Source organism: Osmerus mordax, chromosome 23, assembly GCF_038355195.1.
Source record: "Osmerus mordax isolate fOsmMor3 chromosome 23, fOsmMor3.pri, whole genome shotgun sequence".
Lineage (NCBI taxonomy): Eukaryota > Metazoa > Chordata > Actinopteri > Osmeriformes > Osmeridae > Osmerus > Osmerus mordax.
In genome coordinates, this window is record NC_090072.1 from 4,732,027 (window position 1) to 4,755,368 (window position 23,342).

The following is a 23,342-nucleotide window of genomic DNA, read 5'->3' on the forward strand; positions in this document are numbered from 1 at the left end:
TCCATGGTGTTTCCTCGTCACGGTGACGCGGATGCCTCTCGGTCTATTGTTTCACGCTTCCCATTGCATTTGGTCCCCGTCGCGCGACAACCGTGGCTCCGTCCAAGTTTTCCTCCTTGCTGAGCCCTTCTATTGGTCAGATTGTCCCAACATGGCAATGTGTGATTGGTTGCCTAGCAAATCCTTTCGTCAAATTTTGAGAACTAAGGAGCGGGAAAGAAGCCTCCTAAATCATGGTCGCCGTAGTCGTATGGTAAAGCTTTAATGTGCATAAATGCTAAAATGTGTTTTATTCATGGTTTATTTACGTATCGCGGTCTGGTAATAGGCCTCCATCATTAATCGACATACTGTACAATCCTGTAAACTAAGATGGTAACGAACTAACCTTAACCCTAAAAAGGGTTCGCATACATTTTTCCTAGTTTTCAATTTAATATTAACCCACCATTTCAAAGTGCGTTATTACTATAAATTGGACCGCGTTAGCAAATATATTTATACACATGAGCGAGAGGGGGACACCCGATAGTCCCATCTACAAGATATCTTTCAGCAGCAGGCAGCACCGGTGTGATGACTGATTGTATGAAGTCGCTGCAGCACCGCACCCTGTTACCCACTAGGGGCGCTTTCGGGAGGAAGTGTCTGGGATAGCGGGGTGATTTGTCCAGGTTTGAGGCTGAAGGAGGCACCAGGTTGATAACACAGAAAGCGCCGTTGGGGTGATAAGCAGGGCGGACCGTGGGAGTCGGGATAAACAGGTGGCAGATGTAACGGCTCAGGCATGGCTGCGCGAAGAGGGGGAGGGAAATAGGAGGGGTTGGAAGGGAGGGAAGGAGAGAGGGAGACAGAGAGAATGAAAAGAGACAAGCAGCATAATTTGATATGAGCACGCAGAAGGGACAGGAAGGAAGGCAGCCAAAGAAAAATCATAGCAGACGCTAGGCTGGGGAGGATGCCGTACGGGAAGTGTCTCGATACAGACTGAGCCCGTCAATTACCGATTGTCCCTGCTGAAGCTCAGGGCTGTTTAGCTGTCCGAGTGCTGTACACCCTGTCCAAATATTTACTCAATCACATAGTAAGACTGACATTTAATTATGCTGTGCCACAGTATGGAGCAAGCATGACCAAATTGCAACTATGGAAATGAAGTATGAGAGTGCCAAACCAAGATCTGTCTATATGCTGTGTACTAACAGGAACAAAAATATGATATTCAGTGTTTTATTGCACAAAAACAGTTTTAATTGAAAACGCAGAATTCGACAACACTATTTTTTATTAAAAGTTGCGTACCTTTTGCCAACATAATAGTGTAAACTTGTTATTGACTCGGAAAGAAAAACAAAGTAACTGAATGAACTCAATCTACATATGACCACAAAAAAACATCCAATCGTAAATCGGTGGCAATAACATTATCATGGCAAAACATTTTGGGCAAATTCTAATAACAAATAGAACAATTATACATTAAGATGTTTTAAAGACCTTAAGTAAAAATAAATACTAAGAACTACTGACTGTTGAGCAGAAAGCAATCAATCATTTACTGTACATTCATTTGACATGTATAACATTGTCATATCATATACTAGTACTAGTTTAAGTTACTGATATTGTGAGTGCTTACATTCTTCTACACAAGCACAAGAACAACCTAATTTTCAGTATAAATAATATGAATAATTATTGTATGCCTTTGACAATTCCTTTGGGAGAGTTGACATGCAGGACATGTTTTTTTCATAAATACGTATTATCATCATTGCAATGAATATCTAGTGGGAACTTACTGTTAATCACAGGGCTCGCATATATAGTCCCCTGACATATTCCTGACAATTTAGCTCCATCCAATTCGGCTCCTGACAGATAAAGGTGGTCCGAGCTAGCATATGTATCATTTGACTTTAGAGGGCATGTCTTCAGGATGTTAGCTTAGCCTATATTATCTGTGGACGATACAGTACCTTATCACACTATATAATAATATCTAATGACACAATACATGGCGGTAATGATTCCTGTTAGGTGCGTGCAGATGGGAAATGTAGTTTTCTATATGATGGGAATACGGCACCAGAGGGCATACATGGCAGGGTGGTTCATATAGGGGTTTGGTATTTGTGTTTGGCAGAGGATGGCAGAGGATGGTTGACGTTGGAGTGGCGAGGTACCTTGGCATTTTCACACGCATGCACGCGCACGCACGTGCACACACACACACCGCTCCTCAGACGACTGTGGCGAAGAGGAAGATCTGGATGAGAGGCATGACCTTCAGAGTTGAAAGGTCGGCGAGGACGGCCTGGGGAGAGGACACACAAGTCAGTGGCCGTTTTGCCCGAGCGCCCCTCGAGCAGACTGCAAAAGCAAAGGAACTCCGCGGGAAACCTTTCTCCGAAACCGCATCGGAAAGAGCCGGAAGAATCCATAGACTAACCTGCAACCTTGCGATGATGCAGATCTGCGTCGTGCAGGGCAATATGTCCCCTTCCTTCCCCTAACCCTGGCCTTTTGGGATAGGGGGTGGGGGCGGGACGGGGACGGGGTAGTATTAAATTTAGAGCCCTATCATGTTTACAGAAAGGGTGTAATATTTCAGCCCTCGGCTGGGCTCTAAAAATAAGGCCCCCAGGAGCCATGTTATGATACCTTCTCCAGTGGACCAGGTGGTAAATGAGCAACCAAATAGTGCCGGCCAGCATCTTAGCATCGGGTCAACCCGACGCCTGTGCGTCACTATGAGGATTAGACAACCCCCTCCCCCCCACACCACACCACACACACACCCCTTCCCCTCTCCCTACACACACTGTATGTATGTATGTATGTATGTCTGGTGGAGAGGCAGGCGGTTCACCTTAAGGTTTCGTGTGCCTGTCACTCACCCCCACTCTTGGGGAGCCTATAGAGCCGGGGCTGGTTTTGGTCGAGTTTGTATTTTTGTTGGTCTATTCGCGGAGTGACATGTCAGAGGCACGTGAGAGAATGGCGTCGGGTCTAATTGAAATACCCCAAGTAGCTGGGCCGTTTGAATTCGTGCTCTGTGCTTGTTGCTTTAAAATACACGATGGTGGTCGACAATGGAAATGATTGGCTCTTCATGAATTTAATAGCTTTCCAATTGTAAACGACAGTCTCTCACCGACACACACTCATACATACACGAGAACAGCATATATAGCAATGATCCTGTCACATTTCAGAGTGATATGGGCGCATTGAAATAGCCAGCAAGCGTTTCTTTTTTTTTCTTTCGGGCGTGTGCATGCAGAAGATTGGGTTACTGCTGCTGGCAGCCCGTCAGGGGCCCTGTCTCCTGGGCGACCGAGCGGCAGAGTCTGTGTGCCAGGGAGAGGAGAGGAGGAGCGGCTGCCGAGACCGCTCGCCCCACTGACCCCCCGCCGCTCACCTCGGCTGAGGCCAGCGACGTCACCTCCATCAGATTCTCGGCCCGGAAGGCAAACACGGACGCCGCCAAGACTGAGAGGGAGAGAGAGAGGGAGCGAGAGGGAGGGAGAGAGAAAGAGGGCGAGAGAGAGAGGGCGAGAGAGATGGAGGGGGGGGGGGGATTAGAGGAGACACAGAGTGCAAGGAAGGAGGAAGAGGACACCTCAATGCGAGTGAGTAAGCAACATAGCTTCAGAATGAGGCCAAGCGCCACTCGGGTCCACGCGGGTCGGCCAGTGTGCCGATTGGGACCTTAAGGCGTCGTTAGAGGGGGACCTCCGCAGCGTGACGGCCCCTGCTGCGCGTGTCCTACCTGCGACTATCTCCAGAGAGTTGTAGCCCAGGATGCGATCCCAGAGGAGCAGCAGCTGGTCGGTGGAGAGGTAACCGGAGAAGGCCCGCACCATCCACTTGAACGCTATGCGCAGCCTGGGGGACACAAGACACAGACGGCCACAACGACCATCAGTCATCCTAAACGTCAGTCAGGATCCGAAGCTTTCCCTTGTTACCTCTTTGCGAGATGAGGATATGAGTGTGGTGAACGTCATCGGGGGAATTTTTAGACTCAAAGTAAATACATGTGTTGGCAGCGTTTGGCCACCAGATGGCAGGAGAAACTCACCTTCAAGCCATTCATCTTATAAAATACTGAATGTTCCAACAAAAATGTAATTACTGGCCAAATATCATTAACCACGTATCAAACATGACTATTAAACATGTAGTGTCTTGCAAAAATGGGCTGGTAATCTGACACAGCAGGTGTGACGAGTGTAAACATACGGCTGGGCCTCGATCTCCCGTAGATGGTAAAACAGCTGGGGGAGATGGGACTGGAGAAGACTCTCAAACTGCAGGCACAGAGACACGATACCCTGCAAGACATCACAGGCAGGCCGGCGCACACCCATATCAGTGTATATCCATGTTCATCCCACGAGAGCGGTCGACCATATCGCTGTTCTATAAACAAACAGAGATCCAGTGGCCGTTCCCACACACATCCGTCTTCCAAACAGAGAATAGACAGACACACACACACACACTCTCTCTCTGTGTGTTGGGCCTTACCGAGGGAGAGGAGGAGATGGAGTGCAGCCTGAAGAAGTAGCGCACGTACATCTCTCTGAACACGCTGTACAGCTTGGAGGGCTCGTTGTACAGAAAGCACAGAGGGGCCACTGTGAGGACACACACACACACGCACACACACACACACACGAGAACAAATCACAAAGACCAAACGGTTCACGCCTTCGGAATCCTTTCCTCCGTAAAGCGGAAGTGCTGCGGTTCGGCGGCGCGCGCTCACCGTACATTGAGAACCCATGGAAGGGGACGACACCTGTTCACGGGGAGAGATAAGAAAGAGGTCGGGTGTCATTGCGCTGTATGACGTCAGTGTGACGTCACAGCTGGTGGCGGAGGAATGCGCTCCCCTTCCTACCGTTGGGGGGGTACACCACAGCATAGTCTTCGGCTCCCGCTTTACCTGCGAGGTCGGACAAACCCACGTCAGGACGGATAAACCCTGGAGTATTCCGGTAGCTTTAGGGATGTCTGTATGTGGATATCAGGTGCCGTGTTCTGGGGGGGGGTACTCACCCTGTACGCGGGACTTGGGTGGGGTCGCGCTGTTGTAGCTGAAGTGCTCTAGGACAACAGTGTCTCGAGAGAAACACAGTAGCACCTATGGGAACGGATGGACACACACACACACACACATTAATACCCGGACGATTCGACCTCTGGCAATACAAATTATGTGGGGGAAAAGTCGATGATATGGTGCTTGAGATGTTTCAATTATACTCCAGGAGAACATCTAATGAGAAGGTAACATGCGCGGAGGCCTTCTCTGGGCAACATGAGGGGGCCCTCGATGGATGTCATCTTATATGAATTCTGCGACAGGGAAGACATTTCAATTTCCTCGCCGACTCGAGGGGCACTGCGCTCGACGAGTGCGTCTGTTTAATCAACGGGACCACTCAGTGCCAGACGTGCTCATAGCAGCAACGGAGGGCATTAGGCAGCATTCTCAGACAGGGCACTGGGACTGTGCCCAACGAATGCGCTGTCCAAGAGTTTGTAATTAATTTCCGAGTAAAACGGTATTTTGGGGGGGGGGGGGGGCGAATCGGTAATTCGCGAGGCAGTTGGGTTAATCCAAGAACGAGGGGAAGCGCAGATGCATTGGGGACAAACAAGCTGGTTGGAGAAGCAGCCCCGGCAAGCACCAAAAAAGCGGATCGGATCCGAGCAAGAGAAACGTGAAACGCGGATTAAGGTGATTTCTGGATGATCGATGACATACTTTAACGGACCATTAGTGCCGTGTACGGGCCTCGTGTTTGATTTCTTGTATTTGGGGATGTTTTGGTGGACACGGTGCACGTCACTGCCCAACAACCCTCCGTGCATACCTGCTTATCAGCACTCTATACAGATATCTCTGACTGCGTGCGTGGGGGAGGAAAGAGAGAACATGTGTGCGAAAGGAAGGAGGTCAAAGGGACACTCACCTGATACAGAAAATCCTCAAACACAAAGTAGTAGTCGTCATTACTGGCCGTCAGCTTCACGTCCTGGTCACAACAAAGTAAACAGGAGTCTTAGCTCATCGCGCCAGTCTCGCCACCAGAAACCCATCCCCCTCATCCCACCTCAAAGGGATCTTCAGTGGGGGTGGTGGGGGGGGGGGGTCTTCTGCTGCCCAGGGGTGTGAACATGCCTACTCTGCAGCGTGTGCCAGGGATGTTCGGAAGGTTGACCCTACCTTGTAGATGAGGTTGTCCACCAGCAGGTCGTGGTGGATCACACCGGCTTTCAGCTGTTCATAGCGCATCATGTCCTGGAGAATGAGATGAAGGTTACTGACCACACTTCCGGCCTTATTACATAACCTACTGTGGTAAAAATCTGGTACTAAACATTACCCCAAAAAACGGGCAGGTAACTCCAAAACTAAGCGAACCTCTAAATCACACAGCAAGATGGGGTCATGTGGTTTTGTCTTCTGACCCCAAATGGTACTGATCACCTGAGCCCAAACGATATTTGAAAATTCCCAAACCACCTTATAGATTTCATCTTATGGAAGTTTTGAGTCTGCCAGACTCGACTCGATTTAGTATGGTTGAGGTCATTTTACTGGCAGTGGGGAACCGAAGCACTTGAAGCATAGACGCTAAACGGTTATCTGTCTCCGGAGGGAGATGAGCGATCATAAAAAGATGAGGCGAGGACAGAGGAAGAGTAGAACATAACCCACTCGTCCGCTTCTGACAGATGAGAGGTACTTCCTGGGGCTGAGGAGGAAGGAACAGACAGAATGGGGACCCACGTGTCAGAAGCCCAGAGGCAGGTTGCAGAGATATGTGCTATCCATAACACAAAAGACAGGATTTGAAAATCGTCTGGATAGCATCGAGAGAAGATATTAAAAGTGTCTGAATCGGGAGGATGTGATCTGCAGGTTGCACCAGGTCAAAGTTGTTAAAGTACAGTTCTGAAATAGCTGGGACAGTCGGAATGTGGTATGAGTAATCTGCTAGAAGCCAGGGTAGAATATTCTAACATGAAGAGAAAATGTTAGTCGAATTGTTTTTACAACCCGACTGTGTTCCATTTTCCTTTGCGTCAATGTCAAGTCAAACCTACACTAAAAGCCAGCTGTAACGTGGATACCAAATGTAAAGACACCCAAGACGTGTTGGGTCACCGCCGAAAACCCTCCATGGCATTCCTGGTCTTCCTAGACGAGAAACCTCAAAGGTGGTCTCTAACGGGGGGCCCCCTCATTTACACTGATGGATTGTGGGAAGTGGTCTGCGTCACGTGACTCGCAGCTCTGTGGTGGCTAGCTCACCGCTAGTCTTCCTGGGTCCGGGGTCACCGTCCGTCCCTTGGGGCCGGGCAAACACCCTCCAGACCCCCCACGGGGCCTCTGGAGCTCTTCCCAGGGATCCATCACCCCGGGGCAGACATTGTTTTACATCCTGATGGGGGGGTCGCTGGAGCTCACAGACACACACAGTTATACAAGCGAGGGCCTGTGTTGTGGTGCCACACAAGGCGCTTTGGCAAGCGTGCCTGAGCTAACTGAGCTAAATGGCCCCTGCGTTTGATTACTTTGGCATCGCGGTGGCGGGAGGAGTTACAACCGCCCGCTGGAGTAAACATCTACCCCGGGCATTATTTATGTCCCCTTAGGTGGCCTTCTGTAGGGAACCAGCACACAGAACTGCAGCTCTGGCTGCTGCTGTGAGTGTGTGTGTGTGTGTGTGTGTGTGTGTGCGCGCTCGCATGTTCAGGGCATGCTATTCAGTCATACAGTACCTAATGCTTTTAGAATGGAGCCGCCTATTGAAGACGTCTCACACGCGTGTTACACTCGTGGCATACAGTGCTTTTTGGTGAGTCCGTTATTTGGAGCTGTGTGGGCGGTGGACGTCAATAAACACATCTACAGGCGTAAACGATCATAAATACCCATTACAATGCATAAACCGAATGCTCATGAATTCCTACTGAAACAAACAGATGAGCTCGTTCACTTCCACCGCCGAAAAACAAACATCAATATCCATTTGATGTGGAGTTGAACAAAGACGAAAGAGCTCAGGAGTTGGACATAAACCACTTCAGTGGGCCATGCCAATCATTAACAGTGCAGAGGGCAGGAGGTAAAGAGTTCAGGTCCTAGGCAACCTGGTGTTTGGGAACAGCAGCAGCTGTGCATGCATGGCAGGTTTACACCAACCACTCACAAACATAGAACATCGGGGAACAGGTGGACAGAGTTTGTGTGCCTGTTTCTGTGTGTGTGTGTGTGTATAAGTATGCATCTCTTGTTCATATGAATGTGTGTGTATATAATCATACATGTGTTCCTGTGTATGTCAGCGGGTGGGTGTCTGCATGCACACTTGAGCGTATCCGTGTGCGTGTGCCAGTCAGTGTGTGTGTGTTACCTCTGGCTCGTTGGTGGAGTTGAGGGCGAGGGCCCAGAGGGCAGCCCGGAGCCCGGTGGGACAGCCCTGTCTGCTGTACTGCTGTGCTGCCGCACTGTCCTGCTCGCCCACCACTGGAGACACACACACACACACATCCCAACACGCGCCGCATCAACACCACGCGCTAGCAGGATACCTCGAGCAGGATCTCTCCAAACACAAGTGTCTGGACACACGCGCTTACATTCCTACCCTACACCCCTGCATGAAAGAAAAAAATCAAGGAGGCGCAAATACTCCACCCCCCCCCCCCTCCGCCCTTCGCCGCAATAAACCACTTGGGCGCTCTGCTGAAGCCTGAATCACTCTCAGAAATGCACTCGGTCTTCCTGTGTGTGCAGTGTCTAGTCCTAAACACACATGGCCCTTGACTGCGGGTGTTAGAGAGCCATAACATCTACGACAGGTAAACATTCGGCCCCTCATCTTCCTTAATACATCTTTAGAGTGCCCTGCCTGCCTGCCTGCCTGCCTGCCTGCCTGCCTGCCTGCCTGCCTGCCTGCCTGTTGGCCAGGGCTGGCCTTAGCACCCGAGTGCTAAACACATTCCAACGGCCTGGCTGACGGAGAGCCGGCGGGCCTAAGAGCGTGTTTACAAAATGGTCCCGGTGTTTTGATGTGATCACTGGCGGAAGGATCTTATTGGCCTTTGGGAGGGTGTTTAAGTTATGGCATCGGCGTCCAGGGACAGGAATGAGACCGGGGGAAAAGAACCCACCCCCCCGCCTGCGCTGTTTGGACTGGCCGGAGTGCAGTGGGGACTACACCACTTGAGGGACTGAAGGGGGGGATTAGTAAGGCATGTGCTGACATTAGTGGGTTTCCTTCGAAAGATAGTGTGTGTGTTTGTGTACATGCAGGTGTGTGTGTGTCTGCTGGAGAGCGGGTTTGTGTCTCCAAACATGTCGGAAACGCATTCTCGTTTGGCTGCATTACAACATGGCAAAAGCAAATGACAAAGATACACACTTTTATATAAACGTGATAAGAAGAAGATATTGAAATGGTCTGCTATCAAACGTACCTTTCTTTCCAATGCGAACATGTTCGTGTTCAAACATATCTGCTCGACGAAGGGAGAGACAGGCCACAGAAACACTTCAGTTCTAATGTCAGAGTGGCAACCGTTCCAGAGAAGTGGCAACTTTATAAGTTTGGTTTACAAATACAAGGCTCAGGACACAAAAGATATTTAAACCCACGGCACACAGATATTCTTTGAGGAATCCCAGACGACCAAATGGCGCGTGCGCGCGAGCGAGAGCGAGAGCGAGAGCGAGAGCGAGAGCGAGAGAGAGAGAGAGAGAGAGAGAGAATGCAAGCCTGTGGTTTAATCCCTTCCAACCCCTTATTTGCTGAGTGAACCTTTCCCATGTTAAGATTTGGGCTGATGTATGTAATGTATGTAATCAGTGATCTTGCTGAAATATATTGGTGTAAAACGAGATCTTGGTCGATTGAAACACAGACTGTTGTGATGGCTGTTACCTGGGTGAACCTGGGTGTGGTCATCGATGCCCAGTTGTCCCGTGGTCAGACTCAGCTCAGAGTAGGCCTCTCTCTGCGGGTCAGATAACCATCAGACTGGACACCTCATCAAAAGTCATCTCAGTATTTAAGGTTTTCACAAACCATCACTCACCACATCAAACATTGCTTTTGGCGTTTACCAGTCATTAACTTTGACCCTATTACTGATCGGATTTAAACAATGAAAAGTAGAAACTGAACTGTAGGCTTCACCCACACGACAACAGGGGGAACCCTAACACAGACACCCTACCATCTGTGGTATATCCCTGACATGGAGGGGTACTTGGATCAGGCCCCAGTGGCTCCTGGCACTGGTCTCCTCGCTGACGTCATAGTTGGGGTTCCGCAGGCTAATCAGCACCTAGGGGGGCATGGGAAATGTGGTCCATAACGGATGATAGAAAACCTACCCCTCCCAATATCAATTTGTAAGGGAGTCTTTGACCAGTACGCTGTGGAGATGAAATACTTCTCACCTCCAGGAAGTCTTTAGGGGCATAGACAGGCCTGAAGCGACTTAGATCTATGGCAGAGAGAGAGAGGGAGTGAAGACAAAGAGACATTCCAAATCCCTGTTGTCACCTACTATGCCCGTTTCCAGTGAGTTATGTGGCCCTGCAGAGATGCATCCTGCTGTCTGAAGTGGGCTTTTCCAGCTCCAGGCTGGGGAGAAACAGCCATAAAGTCAAGAGTCTTGTGTGCTCAGATGGAGGGCATGCGGGAGGGGGGGGCGGGGGGGTGCTCTCGTTACTGTAGCCAGGCCACCGGGGAAGTCTGCTTAGCCTCTGGACCCGCCGGGCCTCCAGTGTGTTTATACCTGAGGTCGGCTCACACTCGTAAATGTTATCATACCCCTATTCTCCCTGATAGTATTGTCAGACAGCGTTATGCTGTGAGGGACGCTGTGCACACGCACAAGCTCCGGGTTCAGGGTGAACCCGTCCAGGGGCAAACCGCCGCGCGCGAACCAAACGCACCTGGGCCGAGAAGACGCATGACGACACGCACACACACCTGGCTCGTCTGTTCCCATCTCGTTCCATTTTTTGGTGAGCTCCTTCTGCTCCAGCGCAGGCCTCTGGAAAACCACAAACGAGCCACACTGATCGGGAGCCAAATATAGACGGGGGGGGGTGGGGGGGTGGGGGCGACGCTCGACGTGGAGTCGTAATGAACCTCGAATCAAACGCACGTCGCGAAACCCGATTATGGGACATCTTTTGTTCTGTGTTTAGCGCCATGCATGTTGAGACAGAGCCTACCTTACGAGCCAGAGGAACACCCAGCTCGGTGCACATGCTGTTCAGGCTTTTGAGGATGCGCTTCTCCCAACTGGCCTGTTCAGAGTGACACACACACACACACACATACAGCTTGGTATGAGGCAGCCGTCTAAGTAGGGCACATCCCCAAACAAACACACAGAAGAAAAACCCAGGGCTGGGGAAAAGGAAGAGAGGGTGACAGAGAGGATGAGGCAGACCTGGGCCTTGCGCATGTAGGCCAGGGGCTCCTTGTGGTGCTCCGGGGGGGCAGAGGGGTGTCTGGGGGCGGGCCGCCTAGTCGACACAAAAACACCAGATTGAGGGAGTGAGTAAGTGTGCGTGAGTGACTTGCGGACTGCAAATCACTCTAGCATAAGCAAACACAACGCAATACGAATTCCGCGCTAAATCAAAGCGGAACAGCACATGAGGTGAACAGCCACCTACAGTGTCCTCCCATCTGAGATAATGAGAGTTCATTTAAACCGGAACCGCTATCTGTCTCCCATCTCCTCCCACTTATCATCCAGTCTAACTGGGTTAAACAGGCTCAACTCATTCTAGACAAGACCCTGGAGTCTGACAGGGGACATAAAGCACTCATACCAATGTAAACAGCTTACCTAAAAGAAGACGCTCATGACTCATGACATGGAGAAGGCATAAGTCAACTTAATACGTTGCTGTCCAAAGTCATCGCTAAAAACAAACTGGGGGATTTTCACAAACTGAAGAAATTGAGTGAAGTTCGCCAGACTAAACTCAAGGGTACTGCTTACTCACCCAGCAACAGTGTGCAGATTTGAACTGATCATTCTAGAGACTGTACATTGTGAGTGACCTGAGAGGACCTGGGTCTTGCCAGAGTTATGCTACTATGCTGTTATCAAATAGAGAGAGAAAACGTTTACATTTGCTCCAGAGACGGTACATTGTAGCACTAACGGTATCTGGCTTAGCATTCCATGTCATTCCCCACTTTAAATCTCTATAACAATCAACTAAGACGGGGCCGTTCGGATATCGGAGTGTGTATCTGTTCTATTGTGCGTTTTGAAAGCCAACTGTCGATTCACTAGGGGCCAGTTGTTACTCAGCCAAACAGCAACTTGGGCTATGTTCACACTACAGTCAAAAATGGCCCAAAATAGTTTTTTTTTTGTGCTAATAGTGGCTCATTATAAGAAAACCTTCTTTTACCAGGTGCAAACCATTACCAGTTTGCTTATAGTAAGCTAGAGTACTGAAACTAAAACACAACATAGAAACACGTTGTTCTATTGGAAAATTAAACTTACATGTGCATTTCTCTGTATACTGCATTCTGTAGCTTTCTCTCCCAACCTGCAACACAAAACAAATGTTTTTTCAGGCCAAATGTGGGGTGGAATAATTTTGATCACAACAAATAGTTCCACGCGCTTACCTGATGTTTTGAGAAAATTGCGCACGTCCTCTTTAAGACAGTCTAGTTTTATCTCGGGTTGATTTAAACAATCCTAAATAGAATAAAATAAAAGTTAAGCAATATTATGCATCCTTTCTAAATTCTTCTTCCATGAATTATGACCTGCACCAGCGATAAGCTTACACCTGCTAAATATCAGATAAGAGTTAGGACACCATTGGCTGTTGCACAGGCAAATGGGCTCTGCAGAGCTGATATGGCCATCTAGCTAGCTACGTACTTTAGCTTGTCTCTCAATTTGAGAGTGTAAATGAGTTCCTTTCAGTCGCTGGACAATTTGAGCGATTGTCAGAGATAACTCGGTTCCCTCATCCATCATTTCAGTGCTTCTTTTGGTGAGCTGGCTAAAGGAACACAATATGATTTTCTGAACCCATCGGCCATTCACTGATGCAGCCTGGCTCTGCAGTGGTTACTTAGCAACTGGACTAAGCACTTGAAGGAAACATGAACTTGAGACATCAGTTCCTAGCACCAGAGGTATATGCAGCAAACAATGTCCAGAAAGTGCGATGCCATTTATTGTGTCTGACAGGTCCGTTTTCCTGAGTTCACGTCTTTCTCTACTGGCAAGTCTCTCAGACTTGCAGGTATGAATGGTATTCTTTATATATATACAGGCAGATCAAGATGGACAAAAGAGATTAACTATTACTAGAAAGCCATCATTAATTAATCAGTTCTAGCCAGTCTGTTGTCAAAGGCAACATTTAAAGGCCATAAACGACATGATCTCTCACATCACTAGCCTAAGTAATCACGGTAGCAGCATGCGCACAGGATGCCCCCTCAAACCATGACGTACAATGCAGGAACTCAGTCTTTTCCATAATGATAGCGTTTTATCTCTGACAAAACAAAATCAATTAGGACACACAGGCATACTGCAAGTGAATGGTTTTTGTCATTTGCAAGCTACTGACATGATTTACAAAACAGTATGTTATACGTTATCAAAACAAGGACATAAACTATTGTTTATGAACATTTGCTCTTTTTGAACTGCTATACATTCGTTTTAATGTTAAACAGATTCAACACAAGCAACATGCCTTTGACCAGACTGTTTAGAATAGGGTTGCACTTCTCATTGTGCTCACTGGAAAGGCGGGGTCCCATTTAAGTACAACTCGCATCCACGCGCAACTGGACTATTTCTCAAGAACTAAAGCAACCGTCCTCAGAGGCGCAACAGTCTAAAGGCACCAACAGAGCAGATGTTTTTTTTTTATTTGTTCTGCAGTCAATGCATTTGATTGTTGGATAATTGAATATGAAACGGAATAAGGTCGTCTAAAGTTTTTCGGAACAAAGATATGTTTTTATGTGCCAGACTAAGTCAAAATGTTACAATTAGAACTGTTTTAGAGTGTTTCTTATCCGAATTTTTGCAATAGGGTACTGTACAAGTAGGCTAAGCGAAGAAGGACAAAATGGAGACATTCACTTTACATGAAATGCTCATAAACTCCACCAATCTGTATAAGATATTATGCGATTTTGGAATAAAAAATGTCTCAGAGTGCGAAAATGAAAATTACACTACTCCAGAGCCGAAAGGTAAGCCACAGTTTGACCTCGAGTAGTTGGATATTTAAGCATTTCTTGGGGAAAGTAATGTATGTTACTTTTTCCAAGGGTCATCATTTTGTATTTTGTATTTCGTATACCGATGGAATGGGCCTTGATTAATGCAGGATTTTGAAATATAATTGGTAGGTGTAGAGAATACATGGCCATCCCTGCGCTGAGGTCAATACAATGCGCGCTATCAACTGCACATGTGCTCTATAGGTTTTAATATAATCAATTAGTTTAAAATGAAATGTTGACAGTAAACAACAGATCCTGTAGCCAATTGGCATATGACAATCATTCAAAAAAATAATAATACTGTGTACTTTCTCAAAACTGTCGCATGATGTTCTACTTCAATAGCTTACATTCAGACACGAAAATCCAGCCTCATTGTGTGTTTAGAACGAGATACTGAGATACGTTGGTGAATTGATTACAGTTCATTCGCAAAATTGGTTTACACAAAGCAATGCAATATCCTTTGAGACATGCATTCGAGCAGAATATATTCAAATAATGTCTTGCTCCCTTCATGGTTGAAATGTTTCCCTGACAATGACCCATTGAATTATAAATAGAAATTAAAATTAGTTTTAAATTAAGGAGGAATGGTAGGCTCTAATAATATTAAAATATAATATTACGTAATGTATAATATGTCTATTCTTGTGGACGTATGGATTGTCACTGACCTGATTGTCACTGACCTGGAAAATACTAAATAGCTAAATGAACAAACATTGATAAACTCTAGTGATAATATGAGGTGGGTATGGAAATCTGTAAGCTAGTTGAGGTGAACAGATGAAGTGCACTCTCTCTCTCGTTCTCTTCACCCACTCTTGGTCGTCCCTCTCTCCCAGACATAGACCAGACGGTACGCATCTTCCTCTACAGCCTCATCTTCCTCCTGTGCGTCCTGGGCAACAGCCTCGTCATCGCCGTGCTGGTCCGGAACCGCCGCATGCGAACCGTCACCAACCTGTTCCTGCTGTCCCTGGCCGCCAGCGACCTGATGCTCTGCCTCTTCTGCATCCCCTTCACCCTGATCCCCAACCTCATGAAGGACTTTGTCTTCGGCAGTGGCATCTGTAAGGTGGTCATGTACTTCATGGGTGAGTGGAGCTCCTTAAGGTCGTGACCTCTAGACGCGGGTTGACTCTTGGCCGCTCGGGTGGAAGGACCAGCTTGCGACGCAGTGCAGACATATCTTTGACAAGCGAAGGTCGCAGTTGTAGGGACAGTGCGTGCCGTGACACAAATGCTGTTTTTGTCCCTCTGTCCACACATGCTTGGTTGGTTTGTTCCCTTTGGATCCCTCATTAATAACACAACCAGAAACACAAGAAAACATGAATGCCTTTGAAAACTAAAGAGGCCAGATCCCTCCATTTGGCTCCAGAACCCCATGCGGGCTGTGGTGACAGACTCCAAATAAAGTCATCTTTGCCATGACAAACATGGCTGAGTTCCCTGGTCCTGTAGCCGGGAGGCTACTCCAATCGCCTCCCTATTAAGGATCTATTTACTTGGAAGAATAAGCTGCAGGTTACAGATAGAATTACAGATAGGTTCCAAAAACATGGAGTAAAAGGGCTGAATAAAAGTAATCCATTCAAACAACTTTGGTTGTACAGTGCTAATGTATTCGTCCCCCCCTCGTTAGAGGGCGTTTATCCCTGACTAAATGTCGTGGCACTCTTAAATCTTGAGAGTCACTGCGAAATGTGTGCGTCTTTTACATTTCACTTACCCGATATGAACCTATGGATGGACACAAGGACTGTGACACTGTCAGATGCAGTGGTGGCATAATCAGTCTCCGCGTGTAACTTTCTTATGTGTACATCCCTCTGGATCGCTTCCCCTGATAGCACAGTGTATTTATAGTTCATGTTATTAGTATCACCGTGTGACTTTGTTTGCGTCCCACGGTAACAGATCGTACTGTTGATAATCCTGAAGTGTTGAGTCGTACCTCTGTCCCCGCTCGATTGTAAACTCCAAAGTAGCAAGCAGTTAAAATGTCACAGACCAAGTATTCTACTAAACCAGATGACAAGGGCATAAAAATCATTACAATAGCCATTTCACAAGGTTATATTACACCCTGAAAGGTATTCAAATAAAAATCGTGGGCAGCTGTATGTATAATCTTTCGCATGTGTAGAGTATATTATACTCATGGGAATTTAGCATAAAATGTCAATACTTTTACATATACTGTATACACTGTATATGTAATGGAGATTATATCAAAACTTCATATGGAACCACTTTCCCGTTTCCTCCAATCAGGTGTCTCCGTGACCGTGTCTACATTTAACCTGGTGGCCATCTCCCTGGAGCGCTACAGCGCCATCTGTAACCCGCTGACCTCACGCACCTGGCAGACCAAGTCCCACGCCGCCAAGGTCATCTCGGCCACCTGGGTGGTGGCCTTCCTACTGATGCTGCCCTATCCCATCTCCAGCAAGCTTGTGCCCTTCACCCGCATCAACAACAGCACCGGCAACATGTGTCGACTGGTGTGGCCCAGTGATGTCATCCAACAGTCCTGGTTAGAGAAAGCTAGTGTCATTTGGGACCTTGTAGAGAGTTATTCCGTCTGTGTCAAGACATATTGTGTGAAGAGCTATAGTTAAATGAGTAGAAAGTCTCTTCTGAAGCGTACAGTATGATTATAACAAACTCTATACCATAAAGTCCACACTCACCCATCAGACTTGGCAGCTGTTGACCAATCAGAATGTCCTGTTGTCCCGTCAGGTACGTGTCACTGTTGCTGCTGCTCTTCCTGATCCCGGGCATCGTGATGATGACAGCGTATGGACTCATCTCCCTGGAGCTCTACAGGGGCATCAAGGTTGAGACGACCAACCGCAAACCGAGCCGGGGTGAATATGAAACGGCTTAACTGCCATTTTAAAACTCTCCAATCCCGCCTATCGAAACATTTGCATCACTGAAAACATTGTGATGCTGCCTGCATGACCTTCGTCCGACGTTCCATTTCCCCACATCACTCGCATGACATGATTCAGAACAAGTCACCACAATGTGGATATTTTTCGACAGAACGCCAGTCCAGTACGAGCAGCGTCAAACCAGGTGACAGCGATGGCTGCTACCTCCAGCCCAGCAAGAAGAAGAAGGCGGAGCTCGCGCACCAGCAGAGCCTCGTCTCCACCGTCAGCACCAAGGCCAAGCTCAGCCGAGTCTGCAGCAACAGCTCCGCCTCCAACCTGATGGCCAAAAAGCGGGTGGTCCGGATGCTGCTGGTCATCGTCTGCCTGTTCTTCCTCTGCTGGATGCCCATCTTCGCCGTCAACGCCTGGCGGGCCTTCGACCGGCGCTCGGCCGACCGCCTCCTCTCGGGCACCCCCATCTCCTTCATCCACCTGCTGTCCTACACCTCCGCCTGCGTCAACCCCATCATCTACTGCTTCATGAACAAACGTTTCCGCCAGGGGATTCTCTCCACGTTCGCCTGCTGCAGGTGTCCGTCCCGGAGGGGGGCCGCGTTGGAGAGGGGAGGGCTGGGCGGGATGGGGAGAGGCGGAAGGTGGTGGGGACTGGGGGGGAAGGGGGGGAGCAGGAGCGGGGCGGAGAACGGCCAAGTTCCGCCCGGTGCCGGCAGCACCCGCTTCACTTACAGCAGCGTCCGTGGATCCGCCCAAGCTTAGCTCCCCCCCCCCACCGCCGCCGACAGCCCATCGGGAGTGAGTCGCCAGGGTGTGGAGACAAAGAGGTGTTCCTTCACCGTCTAGCAAGCTTTCCACTCTGAGGTCTCTGCTTTCTCCCCCTTTATCGTCGCTTCGCCTGGACTCTGAGAGGGGAAAGACGAAGAGCCCGGCTCAGGAACCCGACAGACTCTCTCTCTCCCTGTTGACTCGTTAGTGACGAGTCGAAGCGTGATGTTTACATTGCGGAGAACATTTGGACATTGGTGAGTGAAGCGCGCGGAGAGACAGTGGCACATGCTGCTATGAGCTTGTTATGATGTAAGGTCCTCGAAGCTGACTGCTAAGCTCCGCGTGCTGCTTTAGTGGGGTAGGGTGGTGAGGAGAGGGCACTGCAGATCACGTTGTCAGAGACGATAGTGAATATTCAGTGCTTTTTACAGACCCACCTTAGCAATTCCCACCCGCACCCCAACCTTCTCCCCAAGCACTCCTCACTATCCCTGTTTATGTAAAATCACAAGACCCCCCCCCCCCCCCCTCCGAAACAGCACCCAGCCATCTTAGGTGTGATGCTGTCCAGGCAACCCTAGAAAACGCCCCAGCAATGCTTTCAGCGCCTTGTAAGATCTCCAAGCCACACTAGCTGAAGAACTGCTTTGTGTAGAGGGAGTGGAATACCGTTCGCAGCACTTCATAACCCTCTACATTCTGAATCTGGACACATTGTTCCCAAAGCCTTAGAGGCCACTCTGCAACTGCGAAACTTGCAACCTACTTCTTCATTTGTAAAATGAAGAAAAGTCTCTCCCTTTGCCTATCTTTTACAACGCACAGAACTATGTAAATTGCTGCCGATTCATTGCATTCCCCCCACTGGTGTTTATTATGTTTCTACTTGAACATCGTGCCCTAAATGTTGTAAGAACCCAAACAGTGCTGTGTTTTTGTCCTTGACATAGTCTTTGTGTACTTTTTGTGTGATTACCACACTTGTGTACTATGCATGACATGATCTTATCATGGCGTGGGACCTTTGACACCTGCCTGGCTGTCTTCAAAGGACAAGATCCCGGCAGCAACTGTCAATCACACCTGCTGTTTGTTGACTTTAGTTATAAAATACTGTAGCGCAAATGTAGCAATTTGGTTTTTTTGTCCCGATTTCCATTTGAGTTTTTCTTAGACATTACAATGTAATTGTCTGGTTTATGTCACAGCTTGCTGTTATCTACTTGGATTGAATATGTATCCATAAAGGAAACGGAATGATAATAAAAGTCTAAATATGTTACTGTCAAAACGTCTTTCATTATAGTCATTGTGTCCCTCCCACACCTCCACCATCAAAGTTGGGGTCCTAACAGATGAGCTACAGTCTAAGAAGTGTGAAGACAGCACAAGCTTTCACGTCACTAAAGCCTTCATTTACATTGTCTAGTTGCACCCATGCCTTGTACATTAAATCATGGGATGATTTAATGTAACATTAGCACATGATCCATAACATTCAGACATAATGAAGATTGATTATTGAGGCCGGATTCGGTTATTTGTGGATGATTTTGACAGTAGGATAGTACCGGTTAAAAACAAACCGGATTAGTCTGGTTAAACCATCTAAATGGATGTCCAATATCCACCACTTAAACCAACATCAGGTTGTCCAAATAGAGACCTGGATGAGTCAGTGTGTGAGGAGAGGAACTTTTTCTGAGTGGCTTTCAGCTTTTAGCAGCTTAAACCCAGAGCATCTGAAGGAGAGGGATTACCTCCAGACAGGGAGGAGGCTTTGCTGGATCTCTGCCCTGGGGTGGCAGCTCTGTTTGGGCTTGGATGAATCCCTGTACCCCACCAGCCTTCATCATTCACACCATGCAGAATTCTAATGGTTATGAAGCATGAAGCTATACAGTATTTTTCTTGAACTTGAAGTTCAATTTCGAATGTTATTAAAGTTTCTAGTCTTCTACTCTTATTGCAACGCCACCCGTTTATCTTCAAGGGTTAGAACATAAGTAACATGAGAACAGTTTCACTGTTAAACTTTGGCCCAACAACAGCTCAACTCAATAATGATGATGACAAAGCAAGAGTTAAGATCACTTTTTTATTCTTGATTTTTTTTTTATGCCAATATTGCAAGTTTTTTTTTCATTGTTTTTTTTCTTTAATGACATAAGGAATTGAGCATGAACTGAAACTGCAATATGTACAAAAAACAAACAATCTATCATGTTATCAAAAAAAAAAAAAAAAAAACCCCTTGTTTCACGTTATTGCTAAATGTTACAAACTGCACAGGTATCTACCATCAGCAGCCATCTGAGCACTGAGTATACTACCACATTGACACCTCTGTTCATCATGACTAGAACAATACACTGACGGAGAGACCGAGTGAGAGAGAAGGAAAGAGAGAGTGAGAGCCAGGAGGTGAGGAAACGAGAATAGAAAATCCATTTTGCGAGAGCAAAGGACACCAAAGAAGAAGTCCAAAACGTACAGAGAGAAGAGAAAGAGAGAAGAAAAGAAAAAAAAAGTGTGCGAGATAAGGGTTAGCGCTCTGTAAAGCAGCCAGCCGGTCGTCTTCAACAGCGAGGCTGAGCGCGACAGAGGCCTCCTCACACATCTCTTCATTTATTTAAAGCTGCCTCCCCCCCTGTCCGTTTTCGTTTAGCAGTGCATGAAAACTCTACGTTATAAAAGACATTTGGCATATTAGAGGATACATACATTGTTCAGAGCTCATTACGACAACAACCCCCAAAAAAAGCTGCTTTCGGAAAAACAAAACAGGACGTTATGACCAGACAAATAAGTGAAAATTGGTTTGTTAAGTGTACAGTATTTGCAGAAAGCATATGTGAGACGGTAACCAAGCTAGGTGGCCACGTTAATACAGCTTGTTTAAAAGAAGGCCTTGTAACATTGTTCCTCTCGCCATCCCTCTTTTAATTCAGTGAAACATGAAGATGAGGAACGCTGGTGCCTCACTTGCAGCCTCAATTACCCATAATCCTCTCCCGCCAAACCGAGTACACGTAAACAGCCCGAAACTCTTGAAGGTAGCAACTACCCATCACCCTTCAACTGTTTACTTGACGCCGCAGAGCTACTCGTTCTAGACTTGCACAACCCGTGAGTCGGTGATGAGCAGAGCGAGAGGAGGAGAGAGAGGCTACTGAACGTGTAAACAACATTTTAAAAGAAGAACCAGGAGGAGGTGGGTAACACCTCAGGCCAAGGAGGCCACTGAACCCAAACTGAAAACTTCCGAGCTCATTCCTACCAGCTAAAACTGACATCAGCAAGAATTTAGAAAAGAAAACACTGAGTTAACTCAGAGATTTGGTGACAACCTTATTGACGAAGGAACAGAGTAAAGGGTTTCGAAAGGCTTTCTATTCATGGTGTAAAAAATCGATCTTCTACTTTCGCCATGTAGATGGTGATGCAGCTTTTCTTGATACGATGCTACAAGCTATGCAATTTAGGTTGAGAGCACCTATTCCTTGATAACAATACAGTAGCCTTTTGACAAAACACTCCCAGGCCAAAGCGAGGCAGCGTTGGGCAATAATGCACTTATTTCTTTGACATAGAATAAAACAAAAAGGGGAAAACTTTTATACCAAATAATTTAAAATAACAATATTACACTGTATAAAGATTACATCAATAGTTGACAATATGGGCACACAAACAAAAAAATTACATGAGGGTTATATATTAAAAAGCATCCCTAAAAGTATTATTTTTGGGGGACAAATTGAGCACTTGTTTTCTTTCCCCGTTTAAAGGGATGTGAGTAAGTAAGGGTTTGTGTGACTGAGGGTGAAATTACTTCATCATTCAGACATTCAAGTTACAGCGTCATAGTTCTTCCCAGAAGTTTGTACAGTTTACTGTAATACTATGATCAACGTATTGCCTAGTATCAATTTGTTTGTCCACATTTATCAGAGAAGTAAGAGTGAGTCGTTTCAGTATTTGGATCGGAAGACGGCGCAAATGAATCCCAAGTCCATCTTTAAAAGAGCACTGATTGTTCTGGACACGAATGGATGTTTGAAATGGAGCGAGTCTGACTCATTGTTCCATTAGAACGCCAATACAAGGAAGCAAAATCAACAAACACACACACATACACACTCTCATACACAATCACACTATAGCACTCATTCGCTAGCACACTTACGCAAGCTGGTGAACTAGTGGTCAGGCAGACAGAACCCAAGAACAGACAAAACACAACCTGTACAATATTGCTGTACATTCTGGAAAGTACACATCTTCGACGCACACACACACACACACACACATCTAGAAGGCCTTATAATTCTACAGGAGACATGATCACCATACATACACAGAGTACATTTACATGGGTGACTTGAGTGCAGCTACTTTCAGACTGTGAGTTTACAATGTAAATCAAAGTGTTGCAGGAAGTGAATACCACAGGACATGTGACAGGCTCCAAGGCCCCCAGCAGAGCTCAACAACCATGGGTCCAAAATGGAGGAAGCTGGATACCGCAAGGTACAAAACCGCTAGCAAGTGTTCTTTTTTCGGTATTTTCAAACTCTTTAGTTATTTTCTTCTTTTTTTTTTAAAGGCCAACAGATCCTTCAGAAGGCTGATAATATGACGACATTATTTTCTATTCGTGGACAATGACGGCGTGTGGTTGTCTGGGTAATGGCCCCGAGACACAAGCCCCCTGCCATGTGCAGAGAGGTGACAGACGGATTCAGTTTCTTAGCATTTCCGAGCTGACAGTACACAAAGTGAGAAGACCGTTGGAAAGGTGAGAGGCTCTTTGATATTTAAGATAGTGATAAGGCCACATTCAATTGGAAGTGTCTCAAACACATCGTTGCGTGGTATGACTGTTTTTGTTTTTCTTCTTCTGTAAAACCATGGAAGTTAAATGCCACTTTTATTAACGACTCACTGGAAGACACCTAAGCCTGGTAGGATGGTATACTGGCTGACGGATATTAAAACTCATCTTATACTTGAGTGGCAACGAACACACTACATGATTTCAACATTTGGATATGTGACAGGACTTTCTTTGACTGTGCGCACAGTAAGATACAGTACTAAGGCTATCATCTTGAATTCAATGACTAGGCTTGTTTTACATTGATGTAAAAATTTACAATTTATATAACTGCCTGTATGTTTTTTTTCTCCTTTCTTTCTTGAAATGAACATACGAATTCTGTAGGCGTTGCTATGGCTCTGCGTGAGATGTACAGACACACGGAAGGCCCTACTTCCCCATGAGGGGATGGTAGTGTACCTAGAGTATTGCAGGCAA

General features: G+C 47.0%; 2 protein-coding genes across 2 annotated transcripts; one reads left to right on the forward strand and one right to left on the reverse strand.

The window, feature by feature from the left end:
- Positions 1 to 1,266: 1,266 nt before the first annotated feature.
- tbc1d19 (TBC1 domain family, member 19) lies at positions 1,267 to 13,141 on the reverse strand. The gene is made up of 21 exons (XM_067261442.1): positions 12,970 to 13,141; positions 12,708 to 12,780; positions 12,580 to 12,625; positions 11,500 to 11,575; positions 11,279 to 11,353; positions 11,031 to 11,094; positions 10,493 to 10,539; positions 10,267 to 10,377; positions 9,972 to 10,044; positions 9,508 to 9,546; positions 8,442 to 8,554; positions 6,245 to 6,319; positions 5,991 to 6,053; positions 5,071 to 5,155; positions 4,913 to 4,957; positions 4,778 to 4,810; positions 4,537 to 4,646; positions 4,249 to 4,340; positions 3,776 to 3,891; positions 3,425 to 3,495; positions 1,267 to 2,317 (listed from the first exon to the last, which is right to left on the reverse strand). The coding sequence occupies exons 1-21, from the start codon at positions 13,066 to 13,068 to the stop codon at positions 2,243 to 2,245; spliced, it is 1,581 nt and encodes a 526-aa protein (XP_067117543.1). The 5' UTR covers positions 13,069 to 13,141; the 3' UTR covers positions 1,267 to 2,242.
- Positions 13,142 to 14,182: 1,041 nt separating this feature from the next.
- On the forward strand, positions 14,183 to 18,013 carry cckar (cholecystokinin A receptor). Its single transcript, XM_067261672.1, has 5 exons — positions 14,183 to 14,309; positions 15,191 to 15,442; positions 16,626 to 16,887; positions 17,097 to 17,224; positions 17,406 to 18,013. The coding sequence occupies exons 1-5, from the start codon at positions 14,183 to 14,185 to the stop codon at positions 18,011 to 18,013; spliced, it is 1,377 nt and encodes a 458-aa protein (XP_067117773.1).
- The last annotated feature ends 5,329 nt before the right edge of the window (positions 18,014 to 23,342 follow it).